Source organism: Triturus cristatus, chromosome 7 (assembly GCF_964204655.1).
Source record: "Triturus cristatus chromosome 7, aTriCri1.1, whole genome shotgun sequence".
Lineage (NCBI taxonomy): Eukaryota > Metazoa > Chordata > Amphibia > Caudata > Salamandridae > Triturus > Triturus cristatus.
The window spans coordinates 238,945,810-238,973,618 of record NC_140590.1 but is presented as its reverse complement, the minus strand read 5'-3'; the positions used below and the strand labels follow the sequence as shown (position 1 = coordinate 238,973,618).

General features: G+C 47.9%; 1 protein-coding gene across 1 annotated transcript in view; it reads left to right on the top strand.

Annotated features, from left to right (window-relative positions):
• LOC146809304 (eosinophil peroxidase-like) overlaps positions 1-27,809 on the top strand; it is a 188,026-nt gene that overhangs the window by 121,794 nt on the left and 38,423 nt on the right. The window contains exons 8-9 of the mRNA XM_085616114.1: positions 30-345; positions 17,985-18,145. Of these exons, the coding sequence (XP_085472240.1) occupies positions 30-345; positions 17,985-18,145 (477 nt within the window). The remainder of the gene's footprint in view (positions 1-29; positions 346-17,984; positions 18,146-27,809) is intronic.

Below are 27,809 nucleotides of genomic sequence, written 5' to 3'. Positions count from 1 at the left end.
CTCAAATTATCTATATTATGGTTTTACAGATGCCGCCGAATGATCCAATGGGTGATAGAAGGGGCAACTGCATTCCCCTATTTCGCACTGGTCCAGCGTGCCCCACTGATACAATAGTCAGAGAGCAGCTGAATGGCTTAACCTCCTTCATTGATGCCAGCATGGTGTATGGAAGCTCAGCCTCTACAGCTGCCAGTCTAAGGAATAAGACCAATGATCTGGGGTTGTTAGCTGTCAACGATAGGTTTCAGGATGGAACTAGACCATTTCTGCCCTTTGAAGCTAACCCAAATAGTGCATGTGCATCCATCAATACAACTTTTGAAATTCCATGTTTCATTGCTGGTAAGATCTATCATTGCAATCATGAAATATACTAATATGCTCAGTGCTTCATCTAAATAACCGAGATATTATCAGTGGGATCTTCTGCTACAATGAAAGTGTTACTGTACTAGATATTCCAATATATAGATCTTGTGATTTATGTATGTGACTTATTTAGTATGAATATAGCTACACGGCAATTCAGTACTGCACACGATAAGGATTTCATAATAAGTCGCGCAGACAGGAGCAAGTAGTGGTGACAGAGTTGCTTGAGAGCACAATGGGAAAAGTGCACACTTCAGGGGTTCTTCCTCACCCTAGTGGTAAGGATGAAAAGTGCTGCTTATATTGTGGAAAAAGAATGGCGCCTGGTGGGCGTTGACTGATACTGCATTCTATGACTTAGGAGCATAGCAAGATAGCATCCCACATAAACTTTCCATGCCAAATTTGCATCCCTTTTTTCAACACCCTGGGGATTTTAAAGGTACCCAGAGTTTTGGTGAAAAATTGGAAAAAAGTGCTGAAGAAGAAAGTGGCTGTGTTTAGGTCTCGCTGAGACAGCGAAAGCTGTCTCTTTGAGACATTTTGTAAGTGCGCTTTCAAAAGTGCTACCCACAAGGTTTTGCTGGCGTGCACATGCACAGCTGCTCCTCTGCTCCTTGCATTCCCCCCTCCCTTCTCACCCACCCCTTTGATGCTCTGCTCGATTACTTTCACTTTAGCCGCTTTGACCCTTGCATTCCCCCCTCCCTTCTCACCCAGCCCTTTGATGCTCTGCTCAATTACTTTCACTTTCGCCGCTTTGATGTTTGATCGCAAACGCGATCACTTCCGCTTGGCATAGCCTGTACTTGTTCTCTTTGTCCTCACATATGCTCTTCCCTCTATGTTTTTCTCTCTGGTCTCACATGTGCTATTCCCTCTCTATTTTTCTCTCTTTCCTCACACATGCTATTCCCTCTGGATTTGTCTCTCTTCCCTCACATGTACTCTTCCCTCTGCATTTTTTCTCTATGCTCTCACATGTGCTCTTCGCTCTGTATTTTTTTCTCTGCCCTCGCATGTGTTCTTCTCTCTATATTTTTCTCTGTGCTCTCACATGCTCTCTTCCCTCTATGTTTTTATCTCCGGTCTAACATGCGCCCTACCCTCTGTATTTTTCGCTTTGCTCTCACATGAGCTCTTCCCTCTCTATTTTTCTCTCCTCCCTCACATGGACTCTTCCCTCTCTATTTTTCTCTCTGCCCTCACGTGCTTTTCCCTCTGTATTTTTCTCTCTGCCCTCACATACTCTTCCCCGTATGTTTTCCTCTTTGCCCTCAAGTGCACTCTTCCCTCTGATCACATGCATACACAACTATGCACACATACAAACACACACATGCATTTACACACACATATGAACATATACAAACACACACAGACATGCATAAACATATGCATATACATGCACACCAACACACCAACCCCACATACACATATAAACAAGCATGCACACCAACATACTCAAACACATATGCATACACACAAACATGCATACACAGACATAGGTATACACACAAACATATGTGTACACATCCATGAAGACAAATGAACACAATGACACACCCATACTTGCACACCAACACACACATGCATACACAAACATATACACATACAAACACACACACATGCATACACACACAGATATATACATATAGACACACACACTATGCACACATACGCATCTCCCATACTGTCTCAGGGGAAGAGTCGGTGTCAGCTGTCTCCGAGAGGGAGATCTCGCATGAGACAGTAAGACTCAGAGACATGTGGCGGTGGTGAGAGACAGACATTCCTCCCTTTAATTGTGTTGTTGCAAGATGGTGACTATCTTCTGCCACTGGTGCATTCAGATAAGCGGCAGGAAGTTCGTCGGACACATGCACTGGTTTCAATTTCGAGAAAGTGTGGTGAACGTTTCACAGATCGGGAGTGTGTGTCAACACGTGTTTCTCCTTCACGGCAAGGCCAATCAGTACGTTTTGTTTAACCGTGTGGTCATGAATCCTTTAATTGCATAAGTGAGCGGGTATGGATGTAAACAAAAATGTAACACTAATACCACATTTTCTCTCACTCTTGTGAACAGGTTTGCTGTGAATGTATGAATGAGAATGGCGTTTTAGAATACGTTGCATGGAAAAGGGTCAACATGGTGTATACGTGTTTTTTGGTGTTTTTTAATTTTTTTTAAATTTTTATTTTTTTTGCATGGTTAACGTCATGATATACCGGATTCGGATGCTTCATTGCAGATCAGTTGTTTGGCCCGTGGTTATTTACGAGTTTGGAAAATACTTTTGTATTGTTTCGATTCTTTTTGTCTCTGCCCTATCACTTGGCTGCGTCCTTACTCTCTCCCATCTTCTCTCTCCACCTCTTTGCTACATGTTCTCTCGTAATGTTTTCATTTTCCCCAACTCTCCTCTTTACTCTCTTTAATTCTTTTTTTGCTCCTTTTGTGTCTCTGTCCCTTCTCTCCTCTTTCTCTCCCCACCTGTCCCTTCTCTAACCCCACTCCTCTTCCTCTGCCCACCCCCCCATCCCTCCCTCTTGCAGTACTGCAGCATAGGCAGCACCAGGTCTCTGATGCCTTCTCAGTGTTGGCCCTGGGGATGGGGGAGGTAAGTCAGCCCCCCAAGTGAATCCCATTATCAACAGATAGTGAACCTCTATTTACCAACAAGTACGGAGCGGTCTCGGGTGACGGCTGATGCGAACAGTGATCCGCTCTCAGCCCCGGCAGGGCCTGTGGGGTGGGGGCGTTACCTTACACTAGGAGAGGAAGTAAAAGTGATATCCTCCCCTCCCCCCCACTCCACCACTGTCTCTCCTCACCCTCCACCTCTCTCTCTCCTCCACTTCTGATTCCCTTCCAACTCGGTCTCTCCTTACCCTCCACCTCGGTCTCTCCTTCCCCTCCACCTCGGTCTCTCCTCACTCTCCACCTCGGTCTCTCCTCACCCTCCACCTCCGTCTCCGTCTCTCCTCACCCCCCACCTCCGTCTCTCCTCACCCTCCACCTCGGTCACTCCTCACCCTCCACCTCCGTCTCTCCTCACCCTCCACCTCCGTCTCTCCTCACCCTCCAACTCTGTTTCTCCTCACCCTCCACCTCACCCTCCACGTGTCTCTCCTCACCCTCCACCTCACCCTCCTCACCCTCCACATGTCTCTCCTCACCCTCCACGTCTCTCCTCACCCTCCATGTGTCTCTCCTCACCCTCCACGTCTCTCCTCACCCTCCACGTGTCTCTCCTCACCCTCCACACGTGTCTCTCCTCACCCTCCACGTGTCTCTCCTCACCCTCCACACGTGTCTCTCCTCACCCTCCACACGTGTCTCTGCTCACCCTCCACATGTGTCTCTGCTCACCCTCCACATGTGTCTCTGCTCACCCTCCACGTGTCTCTCCTCACCCTCCACACGTCTCTCCTCACCCTCCACACGTCTCTCCTCACCCTCCACACGTCTCTCCTCACCCTCCACACGTCTATCTCCTCACCCTCCACCTCACCCTCCACACTTGTCTCTCCTCACCCTCTGTGTCTCTCCTCACCCTCCACGTGTCTCTCCTCACCCTCCACGTGTCTCTCCTCACCCTCCACGTGTCTCTCCTCACCCTCCATGTCTCTCCTCACCCTCCACGTGCCTCTCCTCACCCTCCACGTGTCTCTCCTCACCCTCCACACGTGTCTCTCCTCACCCTCCACACGTGTCTCTCCTCACCCTCCACACGTGTCTCTCCTCACCCTCCACATCTCTCCTCACCCTCCACATGTGTCTCTCCTCACCCTTCACACGTGTCTCTCCTCACCCTCCACACGTGTCTCCTCACCCTCCGCCTCACCCTCCACATGTGTCTCCTCCTCACCCTCCAAATGTGTCTCCTCCTCACCCTCCACAGGTGTCTCCTCCTCACGCTCCACATGTGTCTCTCCTCACCCTCCACACGTGTCTCTCCTCACCCTCCACACGTGTCTCTCCTCACCCTACACGTGTCTCTCCTCACCCTCCACGTGTCTCTCCTCACCCTCCACGTGTCTCTCCTCACCCTCAATGTGTCTCTGCTGCACGCCTCACACTGCTGCACGCCACACACCGCTGCATGCCTCACACTGCTGCACGCCTCACACTGCTGCACGTCTCACACTGCTGCATGCCACACACTGCTGCATGCCGCTGCACGCCACACACTGCTGCATGCCTCACACTGCTGCACGCCACACACTGCCACACACTGCGGCACGCCGCACACTGCTGCATGCCGCACACTGCTGCACGCCACACACTGCTGCACGCCACACACTGCTGCACGCCACACACTGCTACACGAAACATTGCTGCACGCCACACACTGCTGCATGGCACACACTGATGCAACCGGCACACTGCTGCACACTGCTGCATTACTCACTGCTGCATGCTGCACGACACTGCTGCACACAGCACACTGCTGCATGCAGCACACTGCTGCACGCCGCACACTGCTGCACACCGCTGCACGCCACAGTGCTGCATGCCTCACACTGCTACACGAAACACTGCTGCACGCAGCACACTGCTGCACGCCGCACACTGCTGCACACCGCTGCACGTCACAGTGCTGCATGCCTCACACTGCTACACGAAACACTGCTGCACGCCGCACACTGCTGCACGCCGCACACTGCTGCACGCCTCACACTGCTGCACGCCGCACACTGCTGCACGCCGCACACTGCTGCACGCCACACACTGCTGCACGCCACACACTGCTGCACGCCGCACACTGCTGCACGCCGCACACTGCTTTTAAGCGAGTTTATGCTACTGACATTGTAAATGACAATGCCTGTTATTTGTTTTAAAACCAAAACATAAATAAAAGGCATTGTAATTTTACAATGCCAATAGCTCAAACTCTTATAAATGCGAGACCTATTGCATTGCAAATGCTTGTTTTCCCTGCAAATGGTATCAACAAAGAGTTCTTTGTGATAAAATCACCATCTTCCCAGTTTTTAGGAACAGGCAGACTTTTGTCAGAAAACCAGAATGTTCTACTAAGTTTTGGCATTTTAGTGGGACATAGCCTTTTTAGGTCTCGGCTCGAAGGCTGCGCTTGCGCAGTCTCGGTCCGAGATTTCATGTTTTGGAGAAGAGGGGCTTGAACCCGCCCCTCTTCTCTCCTCTTCTCCATTGGCTGGCCTCTTGAATGCTGGCCAGCCATTGGAGAAGAGGATTGTCTCTCCGAACAGGCCCCGTCCTTTTCGGATTCGGGGGCGTGTTTTTTGCTACTTTTCTGATTATCTCCTCCAGCCAATGGCAAGAGGAGAGAAAAAGAAAAACACGCCCCCGAATCCGAAAATGCCGCTGCCTTTCTCCGAGGCATTTCTGCTTCGCCTCGGAGAAAGGAAGTGGTGTGCTTGTTCCCTGGTGTATGCCAGGACACCTTACTCAGGAAGAGAGAGTAGGTGGAAGTCTGAGGTCTGAAAAACATTAGTGGCTGGGGGCGGGTCATGCCTGGCTCTGAAATAGCTGCGTACTGGAAGAGCTCCTTCAGCCGTGTGAATTATCCTTCATAATCCTTTGTCGGCGTGTAAAATAGTGGCCCACCACTTGTTGCCCTGTGTGCCTGATAAACTGGTGCCAGATGGCTGCCTGGGACCAAGCTGCAGACTGCTTGTGCCTGACCTGTGGTTGAATTGTGGTGCTGATGACAGTGGGTGGCCCCACCGTGTGCCTGCTGTGAAACTGCCTACCTGCAGAATACAGAGCCCCGGGGCCTGGAGGGGGGGGCTCTGCGATGGAGTACTGCCAATTTTCCTGGCTGCTCGCCCTGCTTGGCAGGTGGGTGTGGCCTACTGCGGGGTGTGATACGCGACCTGAAGACGCGCTCCTGCTGGCCCCCCCCCCCGGACCCACGTAGCAGCTGATTGTCACCATTAGCACGTGGGGGTAAGAACTCTGCATACACTGCTGGAGGGACTTTAATTACCCAAGACGGGCCGTGCGGAGGCGGCGTGTCTGCCTGTTGTGAGAGACAATTGGGCTCTGCCGCAGGGGGCCTACTGCCCCTGAGGCATTCGCTGGGCACTCCTTTAGGCCCCTAATACTTGATCCGGCCGCTGGAGGGACTTTAATTACCCAAGCCGGGCCGTGCGGAGGCGGCGTGTCTGCCTGTTGTGAGAGACAATTGGGCTCTGCCGCAGGGGGCCTACTACCCCTGAGGCATTCGCTGGGCACTCCTTTAGGCCCCTAATACTTGATCCGGAGCCCTGATGCTGGTGTTCGATAGCGCTGCAGCGCTCAGGGCCGTCTTTAGTGCTGGTGGCGCCCTGTGCATCAATGTTTGTTGGCGCCCCCCCCATGACTACCTCCACCACAGATTCTCTCACTAGCACCCTTTAACAGTGACCAAGTCTCCATAACCACACTCTCTCAGATGCATTTAATTAGTTATATAGCGCCACTCATACCAGTGTAGGGTGTCCGAGCACTTTGCATCACACACACTACACATAGACCATCAATCATACGTCTGCATACACCGCTGGAGGGACTTTAATTACCCAAGCCGGGCCGTGCGGAGGCGGCGTGTCTGCCTGTTGTGAGAGACAATTGGGCTCTGCCGCAGGGGGCCTACTGCCCCTGAGGCATTCGCTGGGCACTCCTTCAGGCCCCTAATACTTGATCCGGAGCCCTGATGCTGGTGTTCGATAGCGCTGCAGCGCTCAGGGCCGGCTTTAGTGCTGGTGGCGCCCTCTGCGTCAATGTTTGTTGGCGCCCCCACCCATGACCACCTCCACCACAGATTCTCTCACTAGCACCCTTTAACAGTGACCAAGTCTCCATAACCACACTCTCTCAGATGCATTTAATCTCTCTCTCTATCTCACTACCTCACTCTCTCTCTGCTAATGCAATAGGTATCACATATGCAAAAAAAAAAAAGCTAATGACAATGCCATTTATTTAGGGATACAAAAATAATAAAAAAATAATGAGCAATACCAATAGCTCTACCTATAATATTGCCGAGACCATTGCATTGTAAATGCTTGTTTCCTATGTTTTGTGCTTTCAACCTCCTTTCAGTTAGTGGTAGAAATTGATGTAAAACCAATAATGGATCCCAGAAAGCTATACATTTCTTAAAAGTAGACAGAATTCTGAATATAGCAAAGGGGTCATTGAATAGATCCTACAAGGATTTCCTATAGAAAGTGACAGTTGAAATTAAAACAGATTGAAAACGAGTTGTATAAAACAGCCATTTGTACCTGCATTTTGAACTGCAGCTTCTTCTTAGTATGGCAGATTTTTAAAAGCAATATACCATTATGTCCACTGTACCCCTATGGTTACAGGGGTATATAGGACTTGTAGGTTCACCAAGAACCCTAAGTGCCCAGAGTCAATAACTGAGCTGCGCCTTGCTATGGTTTTTTATTGTGTGCCGGGTATATAGCAATTAACTTGGTAAAATATAAAAAGTGAAAAGTAGGTATCAAGGAAACTATGGAAAACTATGTATTTCCAAAGTGGAAAAAACATATGGGGGCAGATTTACAATAACTGGCGCATCCCTGCATATTAGCAGGGATGCGCCAGTTATTTTGCATCACCGCAGACACCTCTTGCGCCACTTTGGATGCGCCGCATTTACAATACGGTGCACCATGGGGCAGGAATAGACAGATGCGTGACGCATCTGCTGCCGAAAAGGTGAAGCATTGCTGGAGTCGCATCGCAAGAGCGACGCAGCTCCAGCAAGGCTCGGGTGCCCCTATGCCTAACATGCTGCGTCAATCCTTATGCCTGCTTCAAGCAGGCGCAGGGTTTTGACACAGCATGGCCGTAACAGTGACTGAGTGAAATCTTGTAGATTTCACTCAGCCACTTTTAGGAGGCATTCCTGCGCCGGAAGGCCCCCCCCCCCGTGCTAGAACGCCCACGTGTGGCGCAGGGCTTTACAACGTGACGCATCTCCCTAGATGCGTCATGTTGTAAATACCCCGCAGCATGGCGCTGGCTTTGCACCGCCGCTGCGTCACAAAAGTGACGCAACGGCGGCGCAAATGTGGCGTACGGAGCTTGTAAATCTGCCCCTTGGAGTTTAGAAGCAGTGGTTATTTGCTCACCTCCAAATATGTGGGTACCTATACCAGCATGTGAATTAGAGGGCATCTTTGCACAGTGCCTTACATTTGGAAGGCGAGGCGAGCCGCGCTGACTTCACAGGTGGACGAGAGAGGAGGCAGGGAGAGACGCGAAAAGCCTTCTGTGTCTCCCCTGGGAGAAAAAAAAAAGGAAACCTCTGGTGCTGTGCACCAGAGAATTACAGGAGGCTGTCCCTGGTGTTGGCCATTGGACGTGCGCCACACCAGGGTGGGAGTGCTTGCCTCTGCCGTTGGCCAACGCATGCATCAAATGGGTTAAAGCTGAAGCCGGGGTAAATGCTGTGAAGCCGGAAATAATGTAATGGCAGCCATCCGCCTTTTCTTTCTAGTATCTTTTGTAGCATTTGCGGTTATGGCGCGCTTTAGCTTTAAACATGTGACGCTAAAGTACGGCGTGCCGCAAATGTTACAAAATGAATAAATAGAAAAGAAAGGCAGGCGGCCGCTGTGCTTACAAAGTCAACATACAAGCTGCAAAGAGTACGCAAACATAAAGTAGAAAGCGATCAGAGAAAGGATACTCTACTAGGCCAATACTCCAGGGGAGGAGTAAGACAAGATAAGGTGGGACAGTTACCCACAAAAAACCATGCAGAAGTAAGCATTTCAGAAGGACACACATTTTAACCAATGGGCAGCAAGGGTGTGTCCAAAGCTCATAGAACTAGACACAGCAGACCTCGCAGCTGGCTAGGCTCGACCTGTAAAGCAAGGCTTCCCGGTTAATGATCATGTTCCTTTCATCCTTCTAAAGGTCGATAAAAGGAGTACCATTGAGAAACATCTGTTATTTAGTGCCAAGATACCCTTGAGTGACCATGAGAGTTACAAATACACATGTTATGCAATGTTATGTTATATATACTATTTAGATTCAAGTTGTTCTGAATGATATTTGCATTTCAAATATTTTGCCTTCACTCAGTGGCATTAATTTAGTTACAGGCAAATGAACACGTTCTGCAGTTGGTGCCGCACTATGTAATTATTGAGTTTGTACAAATGCATATTCAATATATTTTGTAACATCTTTTGCGTTTTGCAGCGAGGGCCAAACAAATGCTGGCGAGTATCTAATCATAAATGTAAGCAACTGATTTTACCTCGAACTTATGTGTATCTTTCCCCTTTGAAAGGTGGTGAAAGGTATGCTTGCTCCCCTTCCTATGCACACACAGATACATAGGACAATTTCATTGAGTTACATTGTATACACTAGTGCAAAACCTTTGTTTTGACCAAAGAGGGGTGGATTACATAAAGTACACAAATTATGCTAATTTTGGAAATACACAAAATACTCTCATTGTTGTTGCCTCGATACACTATTGTCTAGTGCAAAACAAAACGGGGCTAAAAGACACACCCTTTCAAATCTAAAATGCAGCTAAATAGCAGGTATGTGAAAATTATCATCAGCCTGGTGAATTATACAGTTCAACTCCAAATATTGTCTTTTTCCAGCCCCTCATTTATGAAAACTGTGAAGTATTCGCTATGTTTTTGGCACCACTTCAAACCTTTCTGATATACAGTCTCTTAATGTAGTTCAAGTAATGCTAATAGAACAGACTTTCAATTGACTTACGAAATCCTGCATTCAGATGCTCTGTGGCCATTTATAAAGTGCAGCTGCTTCTAAGCACTTAGCGCTTTGAAGCTTTACAGAGAAGGTACTGGCATGCACAGAAAAGCAGGACGAGATGGGGGAATCAAATCAAATCAAGGAGCATTTATTTAGCGCACACATCACCCGAAGGTCTCATGGCGCTGACGGACGACTCCCATGTTATCAGCAAAACAAGAGAGACAGAGCTAGTGGTCAAACAGCCAATAGCACTACTAAATTAAAATGAATAGCGATAATAACTAAAAAGGCCCAGGAGAGCAGCCAAAAATTGTAATGTACAACACAAGCGCCCTCACCAATATTAGTAAAAATAAACCCTTGGATTTGCCTACTTATTTATTTGCATGCAGGCCTACTATGGAAACTCCTCAAACTCTCATTAGGCTTGACTCCACCAGCTCGTGTTCTGGGATTTACTTTTGCTTCTCTTGATTTTTCAGTGCTCTGAAGTGGCTATGCAATGGCATAAGGCGCTTTACAAACCACCCAATTAGGTAAGCAGGTTTGTCAGCGTTGCAATCGAACATTCTTGAGGTAATTGGGCTGGCTGCTGCTCTGTGGGTCACCTCTGAAATATCCATTAGACATATTGGAGCTCATGTATTCCTTCAGACAATGCTGCCCTGCTTCGTTCGTGGCCACAAGACACTATAAAGAAGCTAAAAAAATTGTCAGCCATACCCACGCTCGCACACAATATGTGGTGGAGAAATATCTAGATACTGGTAAGGGCTTCAGATTTTCCGAAAGATGACACATTTCAAAATAATAAATGGTTTCTTAAAAAAATCTTCTTGAGAATCCAAAGCAAAGGCATTCTGAACACTTTAATTCTAACTACCCTTAGACTGATATCTGGCACGTAATATGTATCGCTGTGCAGAGCGTGGGCCCTGGATGTATATAAAGCTTCCATTTTTAAGACAAAAGCCATCATTGAAAAATACTACCTACTATGTTTTGACCCAGTGGCATGCCATGGTGAAACCAGTGACAGGGTCTGTAACACAGAGACTAAAGGCGCGACAACTACCGCAAGAGTAGCTTAACGCAACTCTCAACATCGGAGCCTATCGCGGGAAAATTATGCCGTGCCAACTAAGTATTCACAACTCGGCAGTAGCATGTGATAGTCACCAGATAATGCGTCAAATGGCGGTGCAAAATTCAACCCCACGCAGCAAAAATGTGAAACGCGAATGCAAAAAATCATGCGATGAGGCCAATCACGGTACAAAAATTATCGAAAACCAGACACAGGCCTGTAAATCACATGCGTCTGGCGGGAAAATGCATCATAAAAACCACAGAAACAACACACCAGAAACAAGCCAAAGTACATAGTAACATTGATGCACCCTGACCCAGCACAGAGGCCAACGCGAACCACACAACCCCCACAGACCACCAGCAAGGAACAACAGGGTCGGGGAAGGCCAAGGAGAAGAGGGAGAGGAAGACAGGGTGCAGACCGCAGGAAAACAAAACCAGCGTCATGGAGGTGACAGAACACTACCAGCAACTGACCCACAAGCACACCACCTGGAATGCAGTCGGAGTGCCGAGGAGGCCAAGACATGACAACCTGATCCAGGCACAAACCTACTTCCAACAGGAAGGCAGCAACGGTGACAGGAGGTGGCAGTCATGCGCCACAGGAGGAGCTGGAGGAAACCGAGGCCACAGTCATCAGTGTGGAGACGGTGCAAGGAGTAGGCAGTACGGACACAGCTCGAGAGGACATGACACAACATCAACAGGGAGAGTAATGAACAGGGACTGGGGGGACGGGGGGAGATGGGCACAATGGCACACATGCACAATGAGGTGTAACACACTGCACACCCACAATTACCCAGGATCATGTCCCTGATCCCCTTGGCACACTGCAGCCCACACACATAGCAAGAACAGCACACCCATATTGACAACAACGTGGTACAATGCACATAGCCGACACTGCAGAACAGAGCACACAACTAGCTCCGCACATACACAGAAACATGCCTACTACAGCTGACAGAGCTAGAAACTGTGAAATGGAAATGTACAACTGGACATCCGTCATGTAGTCCAAATGTACACTGTCCCGCAGAGGCATCCAGCACCTCCCAAACAGTCACAATGTACATTGTCATACAGTCTGCATGTAAACCAGAACAATGTGCCAACATACATGTCAACACAATGTCAACATGCATCTCCCCTTCACATTGCAGAGGGGCACACAACACCTCCAGCAGAGCACAGAAGACAACACATCTGTGATGCCGGAGAGGACCAACACACTTTTCGACACTGACGCCCTACAACAGACCATGGACATACCACCCAAGCTACTTAGAGGAGAACACAGAGCCTGCAACAGACCACACAGCAGGAAGCACCCACAAGCACAGCTGGCTCACGACACTTCACCCACCCACACATGGCACCCCAATGCCATGTGTCAGCAAGCCAAAAGGAGATGACCCAACAGGTGTGGGTGGGGCCCGAACCCATGGAAGGCGAACTAGATCACATACGTTGGTGTCTATTACCCTTCAGGGACCACCTACAACCCACAAAGGAGACCCACACTGCCATAGAGACACATGCAGATGCACATTCTCAGTACAGAACCACGCCCAGGGGCACGCAAATAGCAGTCACACACCAACATTGGCTCTGCGTATGATGGCCCAGGCCACTCCCCTTATGAATTGAGTGGATGATGACAAAGCTACATGTCCAAGCTCCAACCCGCTGCCTGCGGTGACATGTCTGCATCCTAGCTGTACACAGCACAATGTAATTTCGTAGGGCCCAGGGCCCTCATGCATACAACAAGACCACAGGGACACATGCAGATATTATGTTGTACTGGCTACGAGCATGTGCGCCCGGCCCCTTTATTGGTAGGGCAACATGGACCACATGTACTGTGACGCCTGCGCTGTATGTGTGTGGGGTGAGTGTGAGCTAGCCCGCACAGAGCGCTTGGTGCTGGCAACCACTTGAACAGTGGACGCCAGGGCACCCATGTGAAGAAAAAGTCTCGGAATCTTGGATTCTGTCCCTTCGAGACATGCCTGATGCAGATGCAGTGGGGTGTGTTAGACCTGCATCCTCTTCCTCATCAATGTGCCAGGTTTCCCACACTGCTTGAGGTGACATTGCTGCGCAACCTCTCAACGACACAAAACTCAATCAGTAACGGACGATAGCTTGCGGTGCACTGAGTCAGTGGCACCTGGAGTGCCGAGGAGGGTATCAATCTGATGATGGCATCCACGACAGGTGTGCGTACAGGGACAATGTATGATAAAGACTCAGTTCCAAATGTGTGACCTACTTGTCCGTAGTGTGGGCAGAAGGCAGTAGTCAGCAGGGGACCACACCCACCTGTCGTTGGCTTGTGATGCACAGAGTTAGTGACACCAGGGCAGTTGTCGGTAGTGTTAGATCACCTCCGTAATGATGATCCTATTCCCTCCGGACTGCAACGCGTCATCCTCTTACGCCTCTCCTTGCGTGCGATTAAATGTATTCTGCCTTTGAATGATCGATGTTCAGTTCCAATTCTGTGACCTACTTGTGTGCAGCGTAGGCCTAGGGCAGTAGTCCGCGTAGGCCCACAGACACGTGTGGTCGTAATGCTATGCACAGACTTGGTGGCACCACATCGAAGGGAGTATAGTGACATGAACTCTGCCTTAAACTTAAATAATGTTCACCGCCATGGTGTAATCAAGACTCAGTTCCAAATGTGTGATCTACTTGACCGTGGTGTTGGCCGGAGGCGGCAGCAGAGTACGTCAACGAGAAAGGACTACAGCGGGCCTGTGTCGTGGAGGCCATGATGGTCTTAGAGGCTGCCAAGGTCGCAGCCCTCGGACTTGGAGCTTGCGCAGGCACGTGGTGGGCCCTCCTTGACACATGCCGGTGTCGGAAGGTGATCAGTGCGGCCTGGCTGCGCAGGGTTGGGCCTGACAGGTTCGGAGTGCAGCAGGCCGGGGTACGGCAGGCACACAGGATCGCAGGCAACTCCGCTCACGAGGACGGGGTCGGCCTTGTGGTGTGGTGAGAGGTGCCGCCCTGAAAGAGACTGGAAGAGGCTTTCTGGAAGAGGACCACGCTCAGGGCTACGTGCTTTTTATTCACACCCGTACGCTAACTTGGCGTACGCCGGGCCATCCCTCTACGCTTACGGGGGGACGTAACAGGCAACATTTCCGCAAACTCCCCCGCTGTCTTGGGTGACATGGTTGCATCAACTGTCCACTACACTCCATACACCAGCGGTGTATGTCTCCATGGATATGGTTGTGTTTGGCATACTGCTGTCTGTCCAGCACATCTCCGCCACTCTTGGCATTTTGTACTTTCCCAATCATGGTTCTCTTGCCTTGTTGCCACCTCTCCCCACATTCGGCTAGTGTGTGGCTGAGGTGCCATGCCGTTGATTGCTCATGTTCACATGTTGCCCAGGTTACCATTGTGAGTTGTTCTGTCGTGTCTGGTGTGTGACGTGATTTTATGACGTGTGCATTGCCAGAGTTGTGAGTTTCATGGTTGTGGAGTTGAGGTGAGTCGTGTGTTCATTTGGAACATGCCAAGAGGCTGTGCATTTCCCGTGGTGCCATCCTGGGAACGCTGGTTGCTGATGGACAGTCGGAAGATGAAGGAATCATGCACACTGGCTGGGTATTAGAGGCAACACTGGTGGAGGTTCCACGGTGTTCCACAGTGTTCGGTTGTTGCCTGTACATTGATATGAGGCGTGTGCTTTCTGTTGCGGTGATTGTGTGCTGTGTCACAATGGGGCACAGGAATGACATGTGTGTTGTGGATTGCCCCCAACACGTGCATGCATTCAGATATGGCGTATGGTCCTTGCTGCAGATCCTGCGCATTGTGTTGGACGTATAGCGACTGGGGCACCAGGCTGATGGTGATGTCCAGGACAGGTGTGAGGGACTTGGATGTGGCTGGCTGTGTGACTCCTCTGACTCTGGCGGGTATTGGTTGGGGGGGTACCAGGGGCCAACAGGTCCAGCACAGCCAGTAGCTTTGTGTGGGTTGGGATGTTGGTTGTCTGCTGTGTTAGTGCCGTCAGCTTGTTGGGCGTTGTTGGTCAGGATGCATACAATGTTTGTCCTTTTGAGCCTGTAGTGGGCAATAACATTGTCAGGTGTTGGGTCTGTGAGGCTGGTGCATTTCCTGGGGGTCCACTGTCTTTGGCTGCGTTACCTCTGTGGTGGTCTGGGGGGGGGGTGTTCCGGGTGGGGCTTGGGGTCCTGGGGTGGTGGCGGTGGGTTGTTGTGGCCCTCTTGGTTGTCCAGGCCACATGACCAGTGGCTCCATGGCATATGTTGCCCTTCCGATGTGGCTGTGGGCTGTGCTCCCTTTTGTGGTGCAGGCTGTGGTCTGACTTTGCACCAGGTCAGAGCAGGTGTTATTTTCCTGCTGCTAACACGCCTTTTTGCCTGTTTTGTGTTCTTATCGCAGTTCTGGTTGGTGAATGTTGTGGAGTGGTGTTTTCTCTCGGCTTTTGGCACGGGAATGCCTACTCTGCATCTCATTAGCGATAGTTGTGGGGGTCATATGTGGTAATGTTTTTTGCGGCTGCTATCGCAGGTAAACAGGAGCTGTGCGATGTTAACACCAGCTTGTGATTGGGGTGATAAGTTTATTGCAACTTTGGCTGCGATAAAGTGCTGTTAACTCGGCGATAGAGCCTTGTGAATATCCCCCAATGTTTTTGTGCAGTGCCTAACCCATTGCACACAGTAATCCTTCGGCTCTATAATATGGAAATATTGTGTGCCACAATACGCTGCCTTGCCGAAGGATTTTCATGCAGAGTGGAGATAGGAATCATCCACTGCGTGAGAAGAAACAAATGAATGTAACCAAACGATGAATGGCATTTGTGAGTTGCAATAACACAGTTCCCCCCCAAAAACTCATATTTAAAAATTCTTCACTACTCGGATCTCTTTCTTACGTAATTCAAGCATTAAGCAGCACACATAAAAGTTACAAAACACAATATAAACATTGTTTATGTGCAGGAAGGCAGACCTTCCTGCACATAAACAATCTTCCCCTCAACGCAGACACTCTTGCACTATGGGGCAAGGATGCCTGCGTTGGAGCTCGGTTGCTAAATTTAGTGCCAGCGCATGGGGAAATGCAGGGCTGCACCATATTGTTGTAAATATGGTGCAACCCTGCGTTTCTGAAGTGGAGGAGCTCGGCGTTGAGCCAAGGAGGCTCCGACACCTCGTTGTAAATATGCCTCAAAGTTCTTTGGGTGTCTGCAGGTGAGATAAACCAATCGAGTATATCAGGCAGGAAAAAACTTCAAGAAATTTAAAGAGAAAATTATGACTTTCCTTTTTTTAATTTTTCGTCATACTTGTAATGGCTGACGCTTAGAGGCGTCAGCCATTAAAAAATGATTTCCCTGAATGCGTCTTTGGTTTTTGGATTAATATACTCCGGTTTTCTAAATTGTATTTTGTAATTTTACAGCATTGTAGTATGTTTATCAAATAACTCTTAAGTCTTCTAAAGAAAGCATTGTGGTAAGCCAATCCCACATGAACTAAATAGTGATAGACTTCTAAAAAGTGTTCTTGTATAAAACAAATACTTAGCTACCTTTTGCTTTGAGTCGATAAAGAGGAGATTAGAAAAAAAGACTTGCATTGGTTCTTAAAGATTAAGAAAAAAACGCTTCACTTTTTACTCTAGCATTCAAATCTGTCTACTGCCTAGAACTCATTCTGTTATAATTCTGTTGAAAAGTATGTACTTGGTGTTACAACTGCCGTATTTGTTATTGTTTATTGACTATCATTTTTCTCTACTGTGATCTTGGGCATCTGAACCATCAATTTCATATCTCAGAACATTGATACTCAAGCTAATATCTCAGAGGACTGGAGCACAGTGTTGTCTATGGTCCAATGCAGTGTAGCCCGAGAAGGCTGAGAGCTACCTTCAGCCCTTTGACACATGGCCTTGGTTGTCCTCTATATAAAAATGTCCCTCACTTGGGGCCAGAAAGCAACTGTAGAAACAGAAATGCCAGCGAAGCAGAGAGCTGATCACACAACCCCTCTGAGCAAGATTCCAGGACGTTTTGAGTACAATAAAAGTCTATGATTTCCAACTGATGCCTAAAGAGTTACCTCTCATTTAAGACTTTGGGGTAACTCATTTGTTAAACGTTATAGAGTTTATGTAGGGCCTGTGGCCAGATAATCTACATGCCCATGAGCTTAAACAGGACCAGAGGAAAAGGGAATGTGAAAAGACATCTCTGTTATTCATGTGAAATGTGGTGAACACTGAAACATTCACTGCCCGACGAAGACGATCATCTTTTGACACAGACACAAACCAACGGCTGAGAGAATAAGCCCCTCTCTGCCCTCAAGGTGCCTTCAGAGACCCTCACATTTGTCTGTGCCATTAGATCATCTCTCTTCTGACTCCCCTGGTATCACTCAGCATAGCTGTAAGATAGGTCTCGTCTATTGGGAAAATTCAGTTGAAAGTCACCTTTTCACACTTCAGGGTTTTTCTTGTAACCTCTACCACCACACCTGCTGGAAACTGAGGTTCGTGATTACGCAGAAGAATGACATTGTTCTCCACTGCCTCATATCTATCCTCATTTCCACCACAGTGTTTCTCAACATATCATGGGTATTACATTTTTGCAGCATTTCTGTTTGAAATGATAAGTATTTAAATGTATATAATTGATATGCATATTATATTTATATATGAAACTCAAAAGTTATCTATACCTCCCAAGGTGACAGTCGCGCCAACGAACATATGAGTCTTCTATCTATGCATACGTTGTTTCTGCGAGAACACAATCGCCTGGCTGGAACCCTGAAGACCTTAAATCCAACATGGGATGGTGAGAAAATCTATCAGGAGACTAGGAAGATAGTGGGAGCCATGATTCAGGTATGTGTTACGTGCTATGCGGCTATCAAAGTGCATTTATACATGCTAAAATTTGCACATTTCAGAATAGCTGGTCTTTATAATATGGCATCTGAGGCATGAAGACATGGGGTGACGTGCATTCATTGAATACATGGTGACATCGGAAATAACTTCACATTCTCTCATAGCCACACATCCAAACTTTGACCTCACTGAGGGGCCATGGTGCATTTAAGGCCTTATTTACAAAAGGTTTGCGCTGCGAAGCGTCACTTTTAATGAAGCTCTGGTGGTGCAGGCCTCTTAATCATAACTATGAGGCGACGCGAAGCCTCCCTGCTCGGCTTTGCATGGCCTCATAGATATGGAGTAAGGCAGTGCAAGGTGCTGCCTTGCCTTATTCTACGTCAAGGAGGCATTCTATGAGCGCTGTGAAGGGTTTTCCCATGCAACACCCACGTTTACAAGGATATGTAAACCTGGGACTGCGTCGAAACTGTGCACCTCCCCAGGGGAGGCGTAACGAGGAGGAATAACTTTATTTCCCCTTCTTATTTCCTCTTTCTATATGTGCTGCATTTTGCAGCACGCATTGAGAGAGGAAAACGCCTCCATTAGTTGTTTTTTATGCAGGAAGGTATCCTGTTTGGCACAAAAACAATTATGCCAACGACGCAGACACCCTTGCCCCATGGTGCAAGGGTGCCTGCACTGATGCTCGGCTGCAAATTGTGCGCTGACTGAAAGGACAGGAATGCACTGTATCTTGTAAATATGCTGCATTCCTGACCTTTCGAATTGGCGTAGGGCAGCGCAGCATGAAGACTTGCAGCGCTGCCCTATGCCTGTTTCTTGTAAATGAGGTCCTTGGTTTTGAAAGAAATCATATTTCTAGATTCTGATTGCAACATGTTAAAAGTTATAGCTTTCTAGCAGCAGCCAGGGACAAAAGTTAAAACAATGCTTATTTTAAACAGATTTGGCAAATCAAATAGGTTGCAAGGCCCTTCACATAACTATGTATTGTAATGTAATGTAAGGTGGGTTTGTAGAGCGCTGCTTGTCACCCGTGAGGGTATCCAGGCGCTGAAGATGATCAGCAACATAGGGATAGCAGTTGCTAACCATAGTTGTCACCATAATCCTAGTTAGACTGTGGATTACCTTCACCTCAGAGCTCCATGACAGATGATAATTTAAGTTGTTGCGCCGGAGGGGCTGATTCAGCAGGAGTAATGTTGATACACCATTTAGTGACTCAGTGTTAAATAGTCGAAACAGAATTCACAGCAACTCTTTTCTTGTGTAACAAAGTGTTTTTCACTGTGTATGACCCCTGTATGCAAATGGTGTGTCTGCTGTTGTGCAGAATGTCCCAGTGCCAGGAACAGCTGAAGGCTTGAAGATGTGACACCATCACTGGAATGTTGTAGCTGGTACCAAGCTGTAGTGAATAGTTGGCAGTTGGATGCTGTAGGTAGAGAGAGTAGGAGCTGCATTAGGGAGAGAGAAGAGGCCAGGTCCTGATGTTTTGATGCAGGTTACCTTACAGCCCCTTCACACAGTGAGCCCTGGTCATATCTTAAATTGAAACAGGTATTAAAGCCTCTCTCAGGCTTATGTTGATAAAGCTTCCAGGGTCCTGAGACCACAAATGGTGTTTCAGTAAATCCATCTCCCTTTCTGAGTCAACAAACTGCTGGATAAAAAGTGGACCCTGAGGTGACCAGTACTCAGGTGAGCTGCCAGGCTAGCACAGCTGAACAGCATTCAGACAGCATTGCCATTGTTTTCATGATTGCTTCAGGTAGGACTGTCAGAAAGTGAACGGTGAGAGTGCTAAAAGAGAAAGGAGGTAGAATGTCCACATTTGAGGAACGTGATGTGGGCTAGAAGCTCCGAATTCTGGAAAGCAAAAAAAACCTTACTCAAAATTACAAATATATACAAGATGGCAGGTGCAAATACCAAGTGCACTACCCGTCAAGGGACCTAGCAACAACAATAGGTAACACATTAATACCAAAACCAAAGGTCGCAATGGGAAGCTACTGTCTTAAATACAGTCAGAGCCCATTGGTTGTAAATATTTAAAATATTTAAAATCACAAACCTACTCATTTTAGCATATTCCTTTTACTATCGCTTATTACCCCATCACAAGTCATGCTCCCTATACCATTGCACATTTTATACCCCTTCCCCCCCCCCTTTAAACCCACTAGATTTGTCTACAATAGGTACCCTGCACCTTTTTGACCCTGCACCCTTCCTTCTGGAAGAACTTGGGTTTTAAATTCTCTCTGCACAATGGGGACTTCTGGGAGCTCGCTGTTGCTCCTAGGTGGCCGCCGAAGAACTTGTTATGTGTTGCTGAACCCCTCTCGAAATGAAGACCCACCCAAAGAAATGTGCAGATTTTAGCCCTGCAGGTGCACAGGAAGCTCAGCTGCAACATGTGCTTTTGTAAGTGGCCACAAGGCCATATACCCTGTACTGTGTGCAGAATCCCCTTCCCACGATGCACAGAAGCTGGCCTTCTTTAAAAGTAGTGTACTGGGGATAACAGCCCAGAACCATTGTCCTCGAGCATTTAAGTAAGTGAGACTGCTTTAGGAAGTCCCATGCACAGAAGAGGCCCCAAACCAGAGGTCAAAGACTGTAAAAAATAGCGTGTTCACGGTTAGAATTTGACTTATTATGTATGGTGCGCAGCATTTTATGAAAACGGATTATTATAAAACATACACGTTTCAAAATGTTAGAAGTTGTGGTGTGCGAAATTAAGTGTAATTGTGCAAATTGCAAATCTGTCATTTTGTGCTTTATTTTGGCTCAAAATGCGTCCTTAAATTGTTGATGCAAGAGACCATTTTGCACTAAAATAAAATGCAAAAAACAAAAGCAATGCGAAAAAACAGATGCTGTTCTGTAGTTATCATTTGCAGTAAATTGCTATAGCCTATAATTACGCGACCTGGCATATTGACATAACTGAAATTTCACGTAACACGCATGTTAGAAGCTAGCATTCATCCTTCCTCTCCTCAAGGAGCCAAATCTGGATGCCTCGAATCCCCATGATTACTGCCCTATTTTACGCCTCTCACTCTCTGCAAACATCAGTGAGAAAGCTATTAACTCTCAACTGACATCCTTCATTGAGAAACAGGGTCACCTTGACACTTCCCAGTTTGGCTTTAGAAGCCATCATAGCAAGGAGCTTGCTCTAAGTACAGCAGCAGAGCAAATTGGTCAGCCATCAACTCAGGAGGTATTGCTGCCCTGATCCTTTTAGACCTCTCAGTGGCATTTGACACCATCAACGATGATATACTCCTTGGCGGTCTTCTCTCTGTTGGCCTCAAGGGTCAAGCACTTACCCTTCTTAAATCTTGTCTCACTGACCAAAAACAATTTGTCACTCTTGAAGTTTTCAACTCATCCCCTTTCACCTTACCTTCAGGCGTTCCCCAGTGCTCTCCTTTAAGCCCTACCATTTATTATTTATGTCACCCGCTGGCCAAACTAGGTCTTTTGGGTTCTCAGCAGTATCCTACACCAATGTTACCTAAATTGTGGTCTCAGTTGCCAGTGACCCTGCAGACATCACCACATGTTTCCACAATTGCATGCTCCAGGTTGGAAAATAGATGTCCCACAATTGTTGAAGCTTAACTCTGGTAAAACGGAGGTTTTGCTTTTTGGAATGGATACCTCCATTTGGTCACCTATGTGGTGGCCTCTGGAACGCTGCACACTCCCTACCCCAGTAACAAAGGTCAGGAATCTAGGGGTTGTCGTGGAGAATAAACTAGCGTTTAATGCCATATCAATTCCATCACATCAGCCTCCTTCTTTATAATGAAACTTCTCAGAAAATGTTTCTGCTTTATTCCATGAATTTACATAAAACCGTAATATAATCCCTCATTGTATAAAGAATCAATTATTGCAATGCCCTATTTGTCAAGATCCGGACAAAATGCCTTGACAAAATTCAGACCTCACAAAATGTGACTGCTCGACTACTTTTGGGCATTCCCAAAAGTGAATCTGTTTCCTTTGTGCTCATCCTTCTCCATTGACTTCCTGTCAAGAAGAGCATCGATTTTAAGGCCCTCTGTTCTGCCTTCAGGGCGCTTCACGGTAGTGACCCCGCTTATCTCAGTCAATGTTTTCACTGGTACATCCCATCGAGATCACTCAGCTCTGCTGTGGTCCACAACCTGGTTGTCCCTAAATATAAAAAGTCTCAATGGGGAGGAAGGAGTTTTGTGGGTAGTACATCATGACTCTGGAACTCCCTCCCCACTGAACTGACAAAGAAAACAGATCTTCCAGCCTTCAGGAAAGACTTTAAAACATGACTTTTTAATCACTAGATTCTCTCTTGCAACCTGCCTCAGTTCAGTTGGTTATCTTCTTCTGAGCCCAGCGCCTAGGCACCACTGGGTATTAGCACGCTCTATAAATCTCACTTGCATTTCATTTCACTAGTGCAATTTTAAGACCTTATATCAAAAATAAATTCCAAACTTGGGTGAGAGATGGAATCCACAAATACTCTTTAACGGTTATGACTGTAGAACTGCTTTTCCATATATATATTTCTATCCAGCTACTGATTCATATCTCACTGCTCATCTGAGATCTCTTGATGCAGGTACATTGTCTGGACATTTGTGTTTGGGCTTTCCTTCTATTTAGAGTGCAACTACATTCAGAACAGAATTGGTAGCATTGCAATCATTTCTTCTAATGCACATTACTGTACTTTTTCTTGAAAGCTTCAATAGGACTTGTGTGAATAGCTATTTAAATGACAATTTTGATTATTATTTATCTATATAACAGTTTTATATAGCGCAGAACACCAGAAGGAATGAGAGCGCTTTACATATAAATACCATTGAAGCCTTGCTTTTATGGGTGAAACAGTCAAGGAGAAGAATGAGCAAACAGATAACATATCTATATGATGCATGAGCCTTTCACAGAGTAGAAACTAGTTGCTACAACATGAGTAACAGAATAAGGAAGAGCAGAGGGAGGCAAGAGAGCTAGGGAAGTGCAGAGTGAAAAAAATGAACAAGGGGAGGGATGAAGGATGTAGTAATAAAAAAGAGGGCTAGAGCAGGTAGAAGAGGGAGGGATAAATGAGGAGTGATTAGGGAGAGTGGGCTACTAAGAGAGACACAGAGATAGGAGAGGGGAAGAAGACAGGTACAGTATGGGAAGGAGAGAGTTGGAAAAGGAACAGAGATAATGTGGATGGAGAGGTCGAGGATGAAATAGTGAGACAAATGATTGAAGAGAGGAGTAAGGAAGAGAGGAACATTTGTGAATGAAGAATACATAAGGGATAAAGAGAGGTGGGGAATGGGAGAACAAGATGAAAGGAGGACGGAAAAGGAGTGAGCTACTGAAGGGACCAGAGGGGAGGGGAGGAAAAGGTAAGCAATGGCGGCTGGCATCTACGGGGACTGAGGTGGCGGGGCGTTCGCACAAAAAATATTATAAAAAAAATTAAACTTACCTGATGCGACGTCCACACTCTGGACCTCTTCTTTACTGGAACTGGATGATGGAACTCCCTTGCCCAATCCTGGCACTGCTCACATGCAGCATGTGAGCAGCACCAGGATTGGTGGAAGCAGCCACACTCGGCACTCCACAGCGCTCTGGAGGCCTGCACTTACTCTCAACCCAGCTATCTTAGGACAGCAGGGTTAAGAGGTTTAAAGTGCGCATGTCTAGCTGGCCATCGCAAGCCGGCCGGCCAAAAAGACAAAAGCACTTTAAACAGTGCTTTAGCCATTCCGCCCTCCTCCCTGCTGCTATCACTCAACAGTGGACCCACCCCCACCCTGACGCTCGACTCGTAATCATTTACAATTTTATTTTTCATCTCTGGGTCTTTGGGGGTGAGGACCGAAACGTTTTAAGTGAGAGAGAAGGAAGAAGGGGGAGGAAGCAGAAAGGTATACAAAGAGAATGATGAGAGAAAGAGGAAGGGATGAAACATTTACACTCTACTTCTTTTTAGGTCAAGCTAGACACCTCAGCTGTCTCTTCGAGACCTGCTGTAATCGGTCTATGGGCATCAAGTCCATCACCTTTCTTGCAATTGCTTTACATTTGTCTACGTAAGAGTCATTGAAAAATCCTTCTTTGCTAGTGGTCAGTCCTGCCTCTTTGTCCCTCCTTTCTCTCTTCTGTTCCTCCCATAGAGCAGGAGCTTAATACTGTCTCATTCCGCTATGGTTCTTTATTTGTTCTCTGAGGGACTATTTTTTATCTTGGTTTCCTGCTCTGTTACTGTTTGTCTGTGTTAAGCTTCAGTGCCCTAGCTGCTTACATTGAAAGATAGCATTCTTTCTCCCACCTCCTTTTAATGCCACGGTTGTGTTACTGCTGCCCTTTTTACTGCTGCCTTCCCCACACTGGGTCCCACTCCGCTGCTTGTATTATGTTTATTAGGCTTTTTGCACTTTTCGATCTTTACCTTCAGTTGGGCTTTTACTAGTAGGAAATTTGCTTTTAAAGGGGATTGGTCTTGTTTTTAAGGTATGGCATGCAAAGGGTTGACATCCCACCCCCTCTCTTTCCTGGCTTTTCATTGATTCTTGTGCGGGCTAACTACTTTACCTCTAGTTCTATTGGTAGTAGCATATTTTCCTGCATTGATGAATGCTTGTTTTCTGCTTATGACTTTTGAAACAGTGGCGGCACGCCTTTACGCAGCAACTACCGTTTGGCTAATGATCACGGCTTATACAATTAAGCTGCTGGTGGCGATAACACTTTGTTTTCAGACACTTGCTGTTATTTAAAACCTGAAAGCAAATGCCCGGACCACGATCCTCTGTCAACGCCTGGATACAATTTTACTGTTAGGATTGGACCTGACTCTTACTTGTTGCTGTTTGGTGTCTGATTACTGCTGTAAATCATTAGCTCGGGCAATATTTACACACCACCGCAGATTGACACATGCGGGCTCCACGGCCAATATGCACTTTAAAATCCTTGGAATGTAATGAGGATGCACTGCAGCCCCGCTGATAGCAAGTAGCCTGGGCGCTTTAGGCATAAGCCCTGGGTTTCCAGGGCAGCTTGTAAATCAATGAACTTGCACTGTGTATGACTGCACCCTTCCGTTTTCCTAACTCGTCACATTGTGGGGTGAGAGCAAACATCCATGGCCCCACACCATTCTGGGAAGAGCTGGGAAAGGTCTGAGTGCACACGAGGCTCTCTACGACATGATCTGAAGAGCACTTGCGCTTCAAAAATGCAACAGTTACTTACCGGTAATCTTCATTACTCCGAGTATAGTCTTCCTCGCCACATGACTAACAAAGTGAGCTTCAGCTCCACACCAGAACCCTCCAAAGCAAAAAAGTCAGCTTCCCATCCCTTTCCAATATTTCCGACCCATTACACACTTGGCCTCTATAAGAGGCGGTCCGGCCCATCCCTTCAGCCTGAAACTACCAAGCATAAACATGAAACCGATAGCCAGACAGGGAGGGAAGAATGGGAACTCATGTGGCGAAGAAGACTATACTCGGAGTAATGAAGATTACCGGTAAGTAACTGGGGCATTACCTCCTCGCAAGTCTTCCTCTCCACATGACTAACAAAGTGAGCACCTACCAAAGCCAAGCGGCTTCACGGAAACTCACAAGAAACCAACATACCAGAAGTGGACGCCCACAAAAGAGGGCAAACCCAAAAGACCAGACGAGTGGAAGGACCACCCAAGAGAGAGGCAACCATGAGCAGGAAGAACCAGCCCAGGACAGAGAGGCACCAGGAGGGCCGAAAATCCAGACCCCTGAGGCACGTAGGGCCTCCCGAAAATCCACCCGAACCAAAGTCCGAAAGAGGACAGAGAGGGCACGGAACCAGACGGCACGGAGCCAAAAGCAACAACAAACAGGCCCCAGAACAGAAAGCAGCAAGCCGGTCCAAACACACCAAGACTACCTAACGGACAGCCAAAAGTAAGAGGGGAGCAAAAGCCCAGACAGTGGAACCAAAGAAACAGAGGGCATCCCCACCACAGCGACCCAACAAAAAGCCATAGCCGAAAAGAGATGCAGTCTGCCCGAAACACAGCAACACTGCATGGTGGACCACCAACCGCGAGAGAGCCGAAACCATCAGAGGAATTGGGCAGCAGAACCAGACGCAATCAAACAGACTGGCAGGAGCCGCTAGAATGGATAGAGGTGCAAAAGGAACCCAGCACGCCAACCAAACCACCCAAAAAAAATGAAGGCCACCACAACCCCACCTGCAAGGATATAAACAGTTGGGACACGGACCCCAGTCGTACAAAGGACCACCCGAAAGGGAGCACGACACCAAGGAGAGATCCCAGGCAGGCACAAGGCAAAATAGACCTAGGAAGGCGCATGAAACGACTCCGAAGAGACCCAGCCACCAAGGGAACCCAACCGGCCAACAGCGAAAATCAGAAAGCCCACAAGGCTGCCCACGGAGCCAAAAGAGTGGAAGGGACCAGGCCCAAGGCCAAGCCACCAGAAAAGAAGTGAATGTCTACCAGAGGCCACCATGCAGAAGAAAGCACATAGAGCCCGCAGGGAGAGGAACGCAGCACGGAGGAGCGAGACCACCTCGCACAGGGACCAAGCAAATTGTCGCAGCAACGTTCCACAAGAAGGAAGCGAGCCGCCGAAGCGAGCACCCAGGCGGCCACACAGCCAGCCAACAAACAAGGCCCAGCCCAGCCGAACAATGAAGAACCGACAGGAACAGGAGTGCACAGGGAGGAAAAGCCACAGGCAGAAAAACACCAAAGGTGGGAAGGACAGAAGAGCTGAGTGAAACGAGCCCGAGCAACGTCAACACCTCCAGGGAGCAAACCCGAGCCAGCAGGCCCCAGCACCCCAAAACCAGGGACAAAGAGGAAGAGGATGCAAGTTCCATACAGGAAGGGCAGGGCGCCACCTGGGGAAGGAGATCCTGGAAAACCCAGCAACCTCTGACAATGAAAAAGCACCGTGGCAGGAAACAAACCCATGGCAAGTGCAAGAATGTGCCCCCAGAAGCACAATAATGACCAATGAGCCAGAGCTCCATGGTCCAACACTCGCAGCAGCAGAAACCAAGGGAGAAGCACCCAGGCAAGCACCACCAACAGGTCAAATGCCCTGTCCAGGCCAGACAAGCCCAGACCCCATAAGTAAAAGGGAACAGAGGGAAAGCGCCAAGCCAGGAGCCAGGATGAGAAGACAGACGCAAACCGAAACAAGTGACCCAGCCAAGGACAGCACAACCGTGTCAAAAAACCAAAGGGGCAAACGGAAGACAACAGCACCCGGTATACCCAGGTGGTCCCCCATACAGACACAAAACAGGCCTGACCCAGCACAACTACTGACATAGACGAGAACAGACGCCCTCATGGATGCTGTAGGCTCAGCAACCCTCTCTCCCCCAGTGAACGAGGCAGGTGAAAAACTGTCCAGTAAAACTACAAGAAAGACCCCACAGGGCAGGGGCAAATCCCAGAAAAACCAAGGATCGGCCAACAGAAGCCAGACGGGATACCCGCCATCAGGTGTACCAACCGACCCCGTACAGACCAGGACCCCAAGCACGCCCCACAGGACGGGAAAGGCCGTCAAAACCCGGAAGGGGGACACCA